Here is a 17,013-nt window from a genome sequence, read left to right on the forward strand (position 1 = left end):
GTAAATCCATTGATCCGCAACTCCACAAGTCCCAAACCAAGCAAGCCAGTGGCAACAGTGGCTAGGAACCAAACTTCATCAATTGACAAAAGTGAAGGAAAAAAAAAACCTTGAGAGAAACCAGTCTCAGTTGGAATGACCATTTCTTCTCAATGCAGATCGTTTTAAAAACATTGATGTGTGAACATGACACTTTTTTTTTAAATGCAAGAGAAAAACGGCCACATTGTTGTCATGATAACAAAGCCTTAGGTTATGGCAGGAAAGAATCTGGCCCATTGACACTAACAGAGCATGCACATATGCCCTGAGAAGCTAAGAAAACATGGATTATGGTTATGACATGAAGGAAGCACATGTAACTCTCCTGGAGTTGTCAGAGGCTCTGTTTACTCTTATGTGTTTTCATTTTAAAATGCATAAGTTTTGCTACGGTTATGCCATCCGTCCACACTATGTCAGAGTTTAAAGAATGCTCCGTTTTCTGCACTTGAAAACTCCGGCGTAGTGTGGACGGATGGCGTAACCGTAGCAAAACGTATGCGTTTTAAAATGAAAACGCATAAGAGTAAACAGAGCCTAAGAGGTATGTTTTATCCATATGTAAACTGTGTCTGCTTCTCTCCAATTTATGCTACAATGTTTCGTCTACCCTCCTGTGTTTGCAGTGCAATAGGCCTTTTTTACACTTCCTGGTTCCGGTAAGCGAAACAGCGTATCACAACATCCGGTTTCAATGCAACGGAGTAAGAAAGAATGTCAGAGTCATCTCATTGCTGTTATTGCAGCGTTCCTGGCTGCTTCAACTAAAAAAACGACACCCTTACTTTAATTTCCACAATTTCCCGAAAGACGAAGGACAGAGAAAATCATGGGTGAAATTATTAGAAGGGTTGAATGTCGTTTCAAGTTATATGTGGGAGTACGTTCGTATGCACTTCAAAGCAGAGATCATTTTTTATCTAATACTGGTGGTCTTATTTATTTATTTTTTTTGATAAGTGATAATAATAAAGACAAAACTCTGCCTTCCACAAACAAGTGCTCATCATGATCATTAATCTACACGCTTAATTTCTCCCCACACCGTTGTTTATTTTGGAATAATAGACAATTTATACAAACGCAATTCTCCTTTTTTTAATTAGTTTGACAACAAAATTAATTTATTTAGTCAGTTATATAATAAAGATAGTATACTTTTCTTACAATGAAGTCCTTTCTTATTACAAAATCTCAATAACCCAGTAAGTTTTCAACTGTTATTGGTTCAATTCCTTCAGAGACATGTTATTCATTCATGTTATTTAGAGGTATTAATAAGACCATCCTTCTGATGCATCGTCTTTTGATATTACTAAATCTTATGTCGGCAAATTTTGTTTTACAGTAAATACCAAGAGTAATGATAGAGCTATTCATACTCTTTTCCAAAAAGAAATCAACCTTATGTTCAATTTTATTGGATGTCTTTATTAAAGGGTGAATTGAAGAAAAGTGTGGCTGTTACCACAGAAATATCATGTTAGAAATAGAATTAAAGAAATATCCTATAAACTCATCAGGTTTTAACCAGAAAAACATTTTTTGCAAAAATTTAAAAGTAGGATTGATGTAAATTGTATTTTTGTAGTGAATATGAGAAGACGGTTTTACACTTATTTTGGCATTGTACATAATCAGCTTACGGGTTGTGCAAAAATGTATTAATAACAATTATTTTGTGTTCAAGACCTCTTTCATTATTATGGAAAAATGTACATTTGGGCTTTACTTGATAATCCTAATCAAGAGGAAAATAGTTTTATTTATTTAATTTGCTAATGTTGTTAACAAAATTGAACATTCATAAACGTAAATTTCTTAATAAGAAACAAAATTTTAAGGTATTGATGTAATGCTTGTTAAATACCAGTATCAGAGACTCTCTAAACAAGAAAACCTGACCCTCTTTAAAAACGTGTGAACCCTACAATGTATTTAGCTAATTGTTGCATATGTTATATTACATTTTGTATATTTGTATTTTATTTATTATTACCCCCTGGCATGTATATTTTTGTATTGTAAAATGTTATTTGCTGTTTTTTAAATAAATAATAAAAATAATTTTTTTTCCAGTAGTAGGAGCTTACGTATGTTTCCAGACTTGAGAAAACCTTACGAGCATTAAACAACCTGTAATTTATGAGTCTCCCGCATTGACCGATAGCAACTCGCCAGTACAACTACCTCACCATTCACTATATCTGACTCTGAATAAAAAGAAAGGAGGGGGTTAGCACAGTTTACAAACGGGACTACTGACATAAAACTAATCCTGCTGGATGTTAAATAGCCTAGTTAATCTTGCTTACGAATGGCTTGAATGAGCAGATCTTATGCTGTTGGCTACGCACCTTACTGTAACCTAACATTGCAAACGCTTTGTGTAAGATAAATTTTCTGCACAAATTGTGCAAATCAGTATCATTTTTAAATGCTGTTTTATTTAGGCTACGTCAGATTTACACATTCACCAAACAACGTCTTTCTTTGCAAATTATGGCAAAGTTGACAGTGAGAAAGTCATCCGCTGTCCTGAGGCTGTCATGTTTCTGCGACTTCTTGCGAAACCGGAAATAGAGATACATTGCTTTGAAGGGTGCTTCCGGTGTTCAGTTCTACTGTGATAAAGGTCTATTGCTGAAACTAGTGGTTTTGCAGGCATGTGTTCCTCACATGTCCTAAAAAGTAAGCCCAAAACATTTTGAGCAACCCCTGGTGGCTGGGTGCATAGCCTACACGTCATAAACCCTGCCTTCTCCGTGTAAACCAATTGGACTTGAGCCACACTACAAAATTTGATTAAACGTCAAATACATTTTCCCCAAAGTTGTTTTCCATCTTGATATTCAGATATTAGTCCTGGTGTTTGTTTTTTTGTTTATGTTGTTATTTGAGGCTATAAAAAATGAAGGCATTCATGGATGTGTGCTCGTGGTCGTGTTTGAGGAGGCTTGACTCGAATTTGAGCTTTTGACCACTCAGAATGATGACAGAAATGACAGAAACCAAGCTCAGTCATTTTAGCCACACTTTTCTAATTTAAGTGCACTTTTATACAGCAGGTGAAAGTGCAGATGCTAGATTTTTAAATGATGTTTGGTTGATTGCTGGTGTGGGAGTGGTCATTGTGTGTTCCCACTTGCCATTAGGTTTCCCTCGTCTTGGCATGGAAATTGCAGGACAAGGTTGCCACCACTTTACAATAGATTACAGTTAACGCCATAATTACTGAAGTTAATATCCTACATTTATGTCCAGTTTTCTTTCCAAAATAAAATGAGAAATATGTTTTTCTATTCTTATAGGTAGCCTATGCTGTGTTGCGATTTTTACTTTACTTTAATTATTTTATAGCATCCGTTGATTTGGTTCTTAAAAATGCTTTGAGAAGTTTTGAGTTATTTTTGTTGGAATAACTGCTCCAACTTGAGAGTAACACCTGATCTGATGGAGTTCACACATATGACTGAGAATGCAAGCCAAAATATTTAGCCTAAGGTCAAATGTCAATGTAATTCTCATTTTACTTCTCAATTTCACTTATTTAATATTTAACGGCTTTCTCAATCATTCTCAAACGATTTCTCAAAGTGTCTTACCTCACAAAAGGCTGATGAAATGTGTTATGACAGGCTAACATCTGTGTTGCCACATCACCAATAAAATATAGTATGTTTTAGGAGCTAAATCCACTGCAGAAAACTAAAACAGCCTTTTTTATGAATTTTTTATGAATAATGCTGTCATATTAGGTCAATACTTACCCCATTGATGTTCAAACCCTGTAGGTTGTTGTTTTCCTCTGTGGAGCACCAAATATTCGTGAGGCTCATTTCCATAATCCATAACGTGTAGAAGTATGATAGGCGTGGGATTTAATATCCCCACGGTCATCGATTACCAAGTATCCAGATCACCGGCACACAGCGCAGAGTTTCGGGTGATCCTGATCCGACTTTCTGCCGCTCTTTACCTCCTCGCCGGCTGCATGATCTGCTGTAGTTTTTATCAGGGCGAAACTCTACCAAACAGACGTTTAAAAAACTTCCATCACAAGCGTAGACATTAGCAAATATGTCGTGGTTTATATTCCAAATCATAGTTTAGTTGTGTGAGGTGTTGACCCGAAAAATAGTTTGTCATTAATTTACAATCACCATCTCTGCCGCGCGCGCATCTCTACTTTTTTTTTTTTTTTTACTTAGCGGGTTATACTCAACCACTGGTTCATGAGTGAGCGAAGTATGGTTCTTAAAACAAGTTGAGATCGTTTAAACAATTATTATTATTATTATTATTATTATTATTATTATTATTATTATTATTATTATTATTGTTATTAATAATAATAATAATACATTTTCACTTTTTGTATATGTATTATTGTTATTATTATTATTATTATTATTAATAATAATAATAATAATTATATATATATATATATATATATATATATATATAATTATTATTATCATATATATATATATATATATATATATATATATATATATATATATATATATATATATATATATATATATGCAAAAAAAAGTGAAAATGTGCTGCACATTTGTATTGTTTTGTAGAACACAAATAGACTATTTAATCTCCACCAAACACTGCAACTGCTTTAGCATGAGGAAAATCTAATTTTTATATTATTATAAATATTATAAATTATAATGTAATATCATGATATTTTGTTGTTTAATCATGTTAGTGTGTCATCTTAATATGATCTGTTTTGCACTGTTTTATAACATGTTATCTATTGTCCTCACGCACTGTCAATCAACATTGTGCCCTAATTTAAAATCCTAAATCAAATTACTTTAAGATCCAACTCTTAAATTGGTGATTAGCACAAAAGTGATTACGACTGCTCTTATCATTTAAATCCTATACATTGTAGCACCCTCCCTTATCTTGTGCTCCTGGATTTATCCCTTATAAGGAATCTCAGAGGGATATAAAACCACTCCTGATGCATCTTTGGAAATAAAGAGCAGGTGAAGTGCAGATATCTGTAGTACAGAAGCAGGTTACATCTTTTCATCCATCTGGATCTTTAGCAGGTAGAGATGAACGGCACTGAAGGAAACAACTTCTACATCCCCCTGTCCAACAGGACAGGGCTAGCAAGGAGTCCGTACGAATATCCTCAGTATTATCTTGCGGAGCCATGGCAATTTAAACTGCTCGCCGTCTACATGTTCTTCCTCATCTGCTTAGGTTTCCCCATCAATGGCCTTACATTGTTGGTAACAGCTCAACACAAAAAGCTGAGGCAACCTCTCAACTTCATTCTGGTCAATCTGGCTGTGGCTGGCACCATCATGGTTTGTTTTGGATTCACGGTCACTTTCTACACAGCCATTAATGGATACTTTGTTCTGGGACCAACTGGCTGTGCGATTGAGGGATTCATGGCCACACTGGGAGGTGAGCTCTTATTTAGCCTAGTTGACAATATACACCGCTAGTAGATTGGTTGTAAATTGTAATTTTATATATATTTTTTCCACACAGGCGAAGTTGCCCTTTGGTCACTTGTAGTGCTGGCCGTTGAGAGATACATTGTGGTTTGCAAGCCAATGGGGAGTTTCAAATTTTCTGCCAGTCACGCTTTCGCAGGATGCGCATTCACATGGGTAATGGCCATGGCTTGTGCAGCTCCCCCTTTGGTTGGTTGGTCCAGGTCAGTCTTAGAAGACATTACACAATTAATTAGCTTTCCAGAGCAGTAATTATAAGAAATAAATCAAATTAACATTTGAATATTTATCAATTGGAATATTCATCAATATGCAGGAATAGGATAGTGGCCTTTTTTTTGTTCAATTTAAAGATGTAAATAACCTCTTGTCATTGTTTTCCATCTGCCAAAACTCTTACAAAATAAAGGTCCCAAAAGGTGTTGCTTAATGTGAAGGATGTAAACATTTTCTTCAAGTCTTTTGTGAAATGAAAACAATGATTCTTTATAGAACCATCTACCGAGAAGAAAAAAAAACATTTATTTTAAAGAGCACAAGTACAAAAGACAGCAAATTGTGAGATCACTTTTGAAACGCACTAAAATGTGTCGCTTTTTTATTATCAGGTATATTCCGGAGGGAATGCAGTGTTCATGTGGACCAGACTACTACACCCTGAACCCAGAGTACAACAATGAATCATATGTCCTCTACATGTTCATCTGTCATTTTATACTTCCAGTTACTATAATCTTCTTCACCTATGGGCGACTTGTTTGCACAGTCAAAGCGGTATGAAATGTCTCTTTCAGCATTCCTGTAAGCTCCTGCAAGCATCAGAGCAGTATGTTCATTTCAGTTTGGTTATTTTCCTCTTTTAGGCTGCAGCTCAACAGCAGGAATCAGAATCCACTCAGAAGGCTGAGAGAGAAGTGACCAGAATGGTCATCCTGATGGTTCTGGGCTTCCTGATTGCTTGGACTCCTTATGCTACTGTTGCTGCCTGGATCTTCTTTAATAAGGGAGCTGCTTTCAGTGCTCAGTTCATGGCTGTTCCTGCCTTTTTCTCAAAGACCTCTGCATTGTATAACCCTGTCATCTATGTGCTGCTAAATAAACAGGTAAGTCATTTACAAGACTAATCCCACACATCCTAGATATCCAATTTCTTCTTTACACCCCAGAAATGTACTAAATAAAACATTGTCTTTTTCAGTTTCGTAATTGCATGCTGACCACTCTATTCTGTGGAAAGAATCCTCTTGGCGATGATGAATCCTCTACTGTGTCCACCAGCAAGACGGAGGTGTCTTCTGTATCTCCAGCATAGACTTTTGAACTTCTTTACAGGTTATGTTCTTTTAGTTACTGAGAAATCTGGGCATCTGAAAAAAAAAACAAAAAAAACAAAAAAAAAGTTCCTGGCTGTGTTCTGTCATCATTAACTTGGTCAACGTTGTTATATTTTCTACACGCCAGAGGGCTAGCATTTATATATTTTGGTTGAAATGTACTGTATATATATTTTGTAAATAATGAAAAAGATATACATAGAAATAAATACCGGCATTAAAAACTGTTTTTGTTTTCATTTTTTATTAAAGCAATGAATTTGCTTCTACACACACACACTCTTACAACTACACTGTAAAAAAATATATGATCAATTGGTCCTGACAGCATATGTTTTAGGTCATTGTAACTTATTAAACTAAGTTAATGATGTTCTAACTTAATTTTATAAGTTACCCAAGCTGGTTTCAGTCAGTTTAACATAAGTTCAATAGATTCATAAGGTCAATTTGATTCAGCTTAAAATTTTTAAGGCATCCAGGATTGTTTTACAGTGTATATATACACAATAACAAGTAACCCAAAACAATAATTTAAACTGACTCTGTGTGTGTAGTACAAGAAAAAATGTAAAATATATATATTTGAATATATATATATATATATATATATATATATATATATATATATATATATATATATATATATATATATATATATATATATATATATATATATATGAATTATATTATGTTTTGTATAATAGACCAAAATTTATCTTCAAGAAAACTTCATTTAAAAAGTAAGTCCGTCTCTCTGAAGTTGGAATTGTGGCAGATTGGGTGATCTATTTTAATTAGAGATCAGCAGGTGAACATCAGGACCAATTTATTTGTACCATTGTGATCCTGCCAAAAAGACTCAGTGATGGTAACACTGTTGGCCAGGAGCAGACATTGCAAGTGCATTTCCAGGAAACGTGTTTTCACACATTAACAAGGATCAGCAACAGCTTGGCAAACTGTTTATTAGAAGCACTTTAAAAAAATGACCATTTCGGAATCGGCAGTATGTTGTAGCCTATAATAAAACACATTTTCAAGACTATGAAATAGTCCCTGTGTTATTAGTGCATTGGTTCCTTTTAATACAATGTTTTCATATACCGTAGTTTGGCGGTTCATCCTGCTGTGGTGACCCCTGATTAATAAAGGGACTAAGCTGAAAAGAAAATGAATGAATGATTGAATGAATATGTAATTTTGATGCTGTCCTGCTGTTTGAAAGATTTAACCATGATCACACAATTTGTCATTCGCAATATAAATAATACACTGGGTTAATCAAGCTGCAGTAAGGTTTTTAAAAATATATTTAGTTGGCGGTTCATTCCACTGTGGCAATCCCTGATAAAGCAGGGAATAATGTGAAGGAAGGTGAATCAGTGAGTGAGATATTTAATTCTCCTTTATTTTATTTTATACTTATTTTCCTAGTACTAGGTTGCAGCTGGAAGGGCATCCGCTGTGTAAAACATGGATAAGTTGGCGGTTCATTCCGCTGTGGCGAACCCTGATGAATAAAGAGACTACGGCAAAGGAAAATGATTTAATTAAGTTTTTATTTCTCACTCTGGTCTTAATGGAACTTAAAATAAATATCTTCATGCATTTTCAGTGGTATTAGTTTTCCTAATTCTGAGAAAAGGTTGTTACAATAATGACAGCATGACAGCACACATTGCTTAAAATAGCTTAGTGACACATATTGCACTTAGTTCAGAACCAAATGCTTATGTCACGTTTGTTCTGTTTGTCATTTTAATCTGATCTTCAGTGTACTTCATATCCACTGTTGCCTATTTAATTCTATTATCCACATGCTGCTCAAACCAACAGGCAAGGAATGCACTAGACATATTTCTGCTTAAGCACTGTATGATGAAGTAATTTATTTTATTACTTTTAGCGTTCTAATTATTTTTGTTGGACTGAATGCTCTTTGATTCGTCCTCTATGTGATAAATCCTTAACTACCAACAAGAAAAATCAGGAGGTTGTCTACAGTCCCTCACATATCTTTTAAATAATATTATGCAGTGTATTTATTATTAATCATTTAATACAGTTGTTATTGCAATTTTATGTGTTTCTTTTTCCTCAGAACTTGTCCTTAGTGCACCTTCTAGTCATGCCGTGTAAGTATTCAGCCAGTTCACTCACCTAAAGTCCTGACACAACTAACTCTGACAGGATTACGAGATCAGGCTCTGGTAGTTTAGGAAATGTATTGACTTCTCTGTGGGCACAACTCAACAAGATAAAGATAAGACAAAGATCTGCTTAAGCCAATTTGCAAGGTGCTCACCCAACTGTGGGGCTGAATACTAACCTGGCTGCTCTGGCTAAAGGAATTACGGGTTTAAACTAATTGGTTTCTCCTTCATGCTGAGAAGCATGTAGTACATTTACAGTTGAAGTCAGAATTGTTAGCCCCCTGAATTTTTTGCCCCCTGATAATTTTATTTCTCTCACAATTTCTGTTTAATAGAAAGAAGATTTTTCCAACACATTTCTAAACATAATAGCTAAAATAACTCATCTCTAATAACTGATTTATTTTATCTTTGCCATGATGACATTAAATAATATTTGACAAGAAATTTTTTCAAGACACTTCTATACAGCTTAAAGTGACATTTAAAGGCTTAACTAGGTTAATTAGGTCTAATAGGCAGGTTAGGGTAATTAGGCAAGATATTGTATAATGATGGTTTGTTCAGTATACTATTGAACTTAAAGGGGCTAATAATATTGACCTTAAAATGATTGTAAAATAAATTAAAAACTTTTTTTTCTAGCCAAAACAAAGCAAATAAGACTTTCTCCAGAAGATAAAATATTATCAGACATACTGTGAAAATTTCCTTGCTTTGTTAAACATCATTGGGGAAATATTTAAAAAAAAAAAAATTCTAAGGGGGTTTAATAATTATGATTTCAACTGTACATGCAGTCTTTTTTGAGTTATAATTTATTTTGTCTGTAACACAGGTATGCTTTGAAGTTGTAACTATACATGCATCTCATTCTGCTTGATTAAGTTGGATATTTATCCAAACAGACTGACATGTTAAATGGGGAGACGAGCAATATGCAGCCAACTAATAAAAAGGTGAGAGTTTCTCAAATATATTTGGCTTTAAAAATATCATAAAATCTTCTTCCACTGTGTCTCAAGCATATACCTGTAGGAATAATTCAGATTTCAATTGTTCAAATTTACAGTTTTTGGTGAATTTACCCAATTAATTTTCAGAGTTGAGATCTGCACATATAACTTATTCCCAAACATCACATCTCATCAGCACTTCCCAAGTGATACCTTATTAAAAAGACAAATTAAAAACTTGGAAAAGAAAGAAAGAAAAAAAAAAACATTCAGAATAGAGTCTTTAGATATTAAAAAAAAAATCTATTCAGATAACATGACCCAATGCCTCTGAGATATGGTGGAAATAAAGCAATTACCTTAAATAAAACTATGATAAATGTTATATCTCTCTGATGCACTCTCACAAATAAAGGTACACTAGCTGTCACTGGGGTCGTACCTTTTTATAAGGTTCACATTTGTACTTAAAGAGTCCATATAGGTACCTTAAAAGTATACACTAGTTCCTGAAAATTTTAAGTGACAGCACGCATACCTTTATTTCTGAGAGTGTGGGAATGAAAGTAATAAAAACAAAGCATATTATATGCTTATTAAATATATACATCTTTAAAATAGCCATTGGTTAGAGGGAAACCAGAAGAAATTGTTATAGGAAAAATCAATATTGATAAAAACAAAGCAAAGAAAAAAAGTGTCCCTAGGCCGTAATTTACTAGCAACCGTAATGCTGTCTAAAACATTCTAAACTGCAGTTGTAGAACAAATATTTCAAGAAAATAACAATACAATGTTTACACCCAGACAGCAGGGTGGCACAGTGGTTAGCACAATCACCTCACAGGAAGAAGGTTGCTGGTTCGAGTTCCGGCTAGGTCAGTTGGAATATCTGTGTGGAGTTTGCATGCTCTCCCCATGTTGGGGTGGGTTTCCTCGGGGTGCTTCGGTTTCCCCTACAGTCCAAAGACATGCGCTATAGGTCAGTTGAATAAGCAAGAGTGTGTGTGTTTCCCGGTGTTGGGTTGTGGCTAGAAGGGCATCCGCTGTGTAAAACATATGCTGAATAAGTTAGCGGTTCATTCCACTGCAGTGTATAATAATAATAAAGGGACTAAGCCGTAAAGACAATTAATGAATTACTGTTTAAACCTCCTAATATATAAGGTAGGTTTGTATGAGTCCCAATGATGCACTATTAATTTTTACACTATATAACGTACTTTATAACTTCATGAGGTTATTTTGTCAGACACATCTATAGACAATAACATTAAAAATATAGAGAAATATAAAACTACTCATTTAATGTTGCTGTTTTTCCACATAACTTTTGATATTTGATGTTTTTATTTTCTTTGTGCTTAGAGTTTGACTTCTGAGACAAACTACAGCAATTTTTTTACAGCCATGCAGCGTAAAAAAAAACATCTTAGCACATTCTGACCTGTGACAAGTTTTACTTTTTCTCAGGGAATTTAATCTCTGGTTTATATATATATATATATATATATATATATATATATATATATATATATATATATATATATATATATATATATATATATATATATAGTCACCACGAGTCACGACACACTAATCACTTCAAGATGGCGGACGCGTCTGATCAGTTAATATTGGGATCAATACAGTATATAAAGATCTTAAACATAATGTGCGTAATTATTCCATGACAAATATAGGCCTACTACCCGAGACGTACTCTTCTGTTTCCTTTTAGGATGTAATAAATTATGTTTTTTGTTTGTTTAAAACGCTACATTTAAAACGCTATTTTCGTTCGTTTACCCTTTATTTACCCTGTTCTGACTGATAAGAGCTGTTACGAACTCAATTACTAACTTTCCTTTGGCGACATCTCTAGGTGGCAGGTGGAAATGGTTTTAGATTGACTACATAAAAATGTGTCTACTCCTGTAATGTTTAAAATAACTTGAAAATAAAATGTCAAAATAGGTTTGAAATTATATCCAAAATGCAAAATTGTAATTCAGTGTGATGCTTGGCAACATTTTTTCGGTCAGGCAAAATATTATCTTGGCGGTTCATTCTGCTGGGGTGACCCCTGCTGAATAAAGCCGAAGGAAAATGAATGAATGAATGAAAATCTAATCATTTGCCACACATTTGCTACACTGAACATGTATAACCACAAACCACTTTATATGAAGAAAGTCTTCAAAATCTGATCTAAAATGCTATTCGAACTTGATAGTTAGAGGCTAATCTTATTAAGGTTAAACATGCTGCAACCTTTCGAAATCTGTCTAATCCATTAGGATCTGTTTTAGACATGTTAATTAGAGCCGCCTGTGACCTTTGATAACCTGCTGTCTGCTACCTTGTGTCATTTTAGTAAAATTTGCACATTGTATAGGGAGTCTCAAACCTTGACATAACAATGAGTGTTTTTTAGTTTTTCCAAAGAGGAAAGGGAGGTTTTGAATAACATGTTAAATATCGTATGCATTTTGAGACAGGTTTGAGAAGCATTGAATTGGAAGCTTACATTTCATCAGCAATACACCAGTGAAACACAAAGATGTAACAGGTATGGGATAAATATGAATCGTGCACCAAAAATCCTGTAAGAGAATTGGTGTAAAGGACAAGAAATATGGTCATGTCAGAGCAGCAGGAATTGGAAAGCGAAAAAAGCTTTATCATTTCTCATCCCCTTCTGTGAAAGATGCCCGTTTATGCCAGCAACCTGTTATGCACTGTTCACCACAGCATGTGCTCATGTACAGTTGAAATCAGAATTATTAAATTAAACCCTCTTTGATTTTTTTTTTTTTTTTAATATTTCCCAAATTATGTTTAACAGAGCAAGAAACTTTTCACAGTATGTCTGATAATATTTTTTTTTCCTTTGGAGAAAGTCTTATTTGTTTTATTCTGGCTAGAACATAAGCAGTTTTTCATTTTTATACACCATTTTAAGGTCAAAACTATTAGTCCCTTTAAGCTATTCTTTTCCCGAATGTCTACAGAACAAACCATCATTATACTACATCATTATACGCCTAATTATTCTGCCTAGTTAACTTAATTAACCAAGTTAAGCCTTTATTTCACTTAAAGCTGTATAAAGTGTCTTGAAAAATATCTAGTAAAATATTATTTATTGTCATCATGGCAAAGATAAAATAAATCAGTTATTAGAAATGAGTTATTAAAACTGTTATGTTTAGAAATGTGTTGAAACAATCTCTTTGTTAGACAGAAATTGGGGAAAAAATAAACAGGGGGGCTAATAATTCAGAGGGTTTAAAATTTCTGATTTCAACTGTAGATGAATAGTTTGTGCGCATACAAATTTTTATTTTTTTAGATGCGCTTTTTGGGTAATAAAAAAGTAAAATAATAAATAAAATAAATAAAAGTAATAAATATAATTACATAAAATCAAATATTGGATGAGATGTTTGACCAGGTGTTTGAGGCTCTTAATCATAGTCATAATTCAGAAAATTATAAAACCAACTAGTTTTTTTTAAGCACGCAAATAGAAAAAGCATTGTTGCAAACAGCCTGTGTGTAAAGCTTCTAACAAAGCTAAAAAGACCATTTTGCATAGATATATACTTTCTAAATACCAAATCTAAATAACATTGTGAAAATACTTGTATTGAACTTATGTATGAAAACAACTATTCATTTGTGTTGTGTTTGTTTTCATTTGTTTATATTCCATCAAGTTATTTTCCATTGCTGTTGCTTGTGGTATAATAACACTTGTTGAATTTATCCTGGTCAGACAAACTAAAATGATTTAATAAACTGCTCCTTCTTTATCATCATTATTTTGTCTCCTGCTTTTGTTTCTCTCTAGCTTTCTCAGTCAAGTCCTATATTGATATTAGAACACTTGGTAAGAAGTTTGGGTATTGTTCCGCTGGTTTGTTGTCTGGATACCCAGAGAAACAGACATTTTCTGACAGGATCTGGCGTCCAGGGCTAGATCTTATTTATTTGGAGTGAAAAGTGTGATATAACAATTGTAATTTTTAGAAAAAAGGTGTAATAACGTCAGCTTACATAATAAAAATATTAACATTGCAATGATTAGATGCTTTCTTAGCTGCTGTTTTCTCACCGATGTCATCTCAATAATGTCACAAGTTTATTGTGTTTCGTAAGATGAAACTAAAAACTAAAGTATAGTAAAGTATAGGCAAATATTTACATAATCATATTCATAATTAATGTGGTGACAGCATAAATGGCATGTTTATGAATGTTGCATGTTCTCATCATTTTATTATTATCCTAATTATTTAAATTTTTTATATAAATGTTATTGATCATACTTTATTTTGATGGTCCTTTTGTTGAATTCACGTTACATTGCATCTTTGCCAACTAATTCTCAGTAGATCATAAGTAGACAGTTAGTTTGGAGTTGGGGTTAGGTTTAGTGTAAGTTGAGATGTACTTGCAAAGTTTCTTTCAGCCAGTTAAATGTCTGTTGAAGGAGTGGTATCAACAGATATTAAGCAGACAGTCTACTAATACTCAAATGGACCATCAATATAAACTGGTGTTACCAGTTTATGCATTTCATTTGTTTGCTCAAGCTACCTGAAATAAATTGTTTGTATAGGTTTTTCTCTTTTTCATTAATCACAATAAAACTGTACTAGTTACTTGAAGAAGACAGGCATTTTATTTGTGGATTTAGGTAGGTGGTGTGACTGCAATGAATTGCATTTACAGTACAGCTCAATTTTTTTTTTTATCTTTAAGCTTACGGCCATGACCCTGTGCAAGAGCCAGAAATGACAGATGGAGGAACAGAATGACAAAAACTGGACTGCAGCAGAGGAACAGCAAGAGTCAGTCCAGCCTGCTCTTCACATACACTTGTACCTCCTAATGTCCAACACCATGACGTCTTTTTATTTGCTCAGCTGAGTTTATGATTAACCTAGACTTCGTCCTCTATGAGAAAATGCATACGGTAAGTGCCACTACGACATCATGTGTCACCATGTAAGCTTTTATGTAATTAACTAATTAAATATAATCTCTACCTAGTACTCAGCTGTTCACACAAGGACAATGATAATAATGATCTAGTAAAAATCTGTTAAAAAATATAAAACTATACAAATAATGACAGAAGATTAAGTTATTAAGTTAGAAAACCAATTATAACTCTTGAGCTTGAACTTTTAAAGGGATAGTTCACCCAAAACAACAATGTCCTTTTCATTTACACATCATCAGGATTATCCAAGATGTAGGTGACATTTCTCTTCAGTCGACAATTGGGTGATTTTAATGAGAGATATATTTAGCATTTTAAAATGAGAAAAAAAAAGAAAAGGTTTTTAGTATCTTGTTAAAAACCTATTGAGCAAATGGTCGCATTTTGACAAAATTGCTAAAAGAACGTCAGAAGTTGTGCTGGTGTCATTACTGATTTGGTGAACTGACACAAGATACATCAGAAAATGCAGTAAAAGCGAAATGAAACAGAAGTACTTCATTGAACCGTGTGCCACACTATTTTTCAATTGGCTCAAAAGAAGAGATGGAGTGTATTGCTGGACCAGTCATTTATATAACCATGTAGCTCTTTCATTCTTCATAACATTGACATGAAAAACAGCATTAAAAAATGTACATTACATCAAGTTAGAAGTCTTTTCATTCAAGAAATCGCCCATTCAACAAACACCACCAGGGTACCATTGACAGAAATGTGGGATTTCAAATGGATATTATGATGTTATTAACATATTAAATATAAAAGAAGGTATATTAAAAGAATAAAAGAAAATTAAAAGTCATGTCATGGCTGCACTTCCACTGCAGTTCAGTAGGATTCAGTATAAGTACACATACTCCCAACAGTATGCCAGAAAGTAGCAATTAGATAGCAGCATGGTTTATTTCTGTGCACTGTCATTGTATTATGTTGTCGTATTTCAACTGTGTGAAGTTTTAAAAAAAATGGTGATTTGCTAGGCAATTGTTGCTGTTTCCCTGGTTAGTACACATGAGTGGTGATTCTCTGTAAACCATGCAGTTAGTGTTCTGCAGAAAGTCTAGATTATAGGTGTCAAACTCGATACCTGGAAAGCCGCAGCTCTGCACAGTATTGCTCCAACCAACCTTAATCAAACACATCTAACTAATCAAGGTGTTCTACTAGACTACTTGAGACTATAGGCAAGTGTGATTTGGCGGTGATTGGAGTTAAAATCTACTGAGCCGTGGCCCTCCAGCAATTGAGTTTGAGACCCTTGGTCTAGATCCACTATTTAGTTACTCTACTATTGTGCTAGGTACAATAGTAAGATGGCTTACTACTCACAACTTCTGACAGAGCACTGTAAAAATGCAGGGTTTCACACAATTCATCATGTTGTCACCACACAAATGGATTAAGTTAACACATTTAAGTGGACTGATCATAAAACCATTAAGTTTTACCAAAAAAATAAAAAAATAAAATAAATCCTCTAACCACTACATTATTGGTTGTCTGAAGTTGCTCTTTTGGAAATTGGTACTAAGAAATAATACATTATTAGAAAAAACAAACATATTTTAATTGATAAAACAGAAAGGCATGCTTCACATATAAATCATTACAAAGCATTTTTCCGTTTGTCCTGCCATGTTTCGATCCTTTTTTTGTTTACCATTATTGCTGATTTACCTCCTGCGTTGTTTCTAATTCTGTTCAAAACATTTGTCTTGTTTTGACTTGTCTTGTTTTTGTTTTTGTTTTTTCAATTGAAATATATTTGTTTGTTCTGATAATGTATTATTTCTTAGTACTAATTTCCAAAAGAGTTTTTTGTTCACTCATCTTCTGACATTTTCAAAGCTGCTTACATGTCTGTGCCAAAGGTGTAGTGGTTAGTGCATCGATACAAGGCACAATGGTGTTCATGGTGACCCAAGTTTGATTCCCACCTCAAGGTCCTATGCTGATCCTTCCCCTCTCTCCTCTCCCTATGCTTTCCTGTCTATACTCTACTGTTCT

General features: G+C 33.8%; 1 protein-coding gene across 1 annotated transcript; it reads left to right on the forward strand.

The window, feature by feature from the left end:
- Positions 1-5,060: 5,060 nt before the first annotated feature.
- opn1mw4 (opsin 1 (cone pigments), medium-wave-sensitive, 4) lies at positions 5,061-7,101 on the forward strand. The gene is given in 5 exon segments (NM_131254.1): positions 5,061-5,490; positions 5,578-5,746; positions 6,152-6,317; positions 6,407-6,646; positions 6,742-7,101. Coding segments are annotated over 5 exon segments (1,050 nt in total). The 5' UTR covers positions 5,061-5,129; the 3' UTR covers positions 6,856-7,101.
- The last annotated feature ends 9,912 nt before the right edge of the window (positions 7,102-17,013 follow it).

The sequence above is a fragment of the Danio rerio genome, chromosome 6 (assembly GCF_052040795.2).
Source record: "Danio rerio strain M-AB ecotype USA chromosome 6, GRCz13ab, whole genome shotgun sequence".
Classification (NCBI taxonomy): Eukaryota; Metazoa; Chordata; class Actinopteri; order Cypriniformes; family Danionidae; genus Danio; species Danio rerio.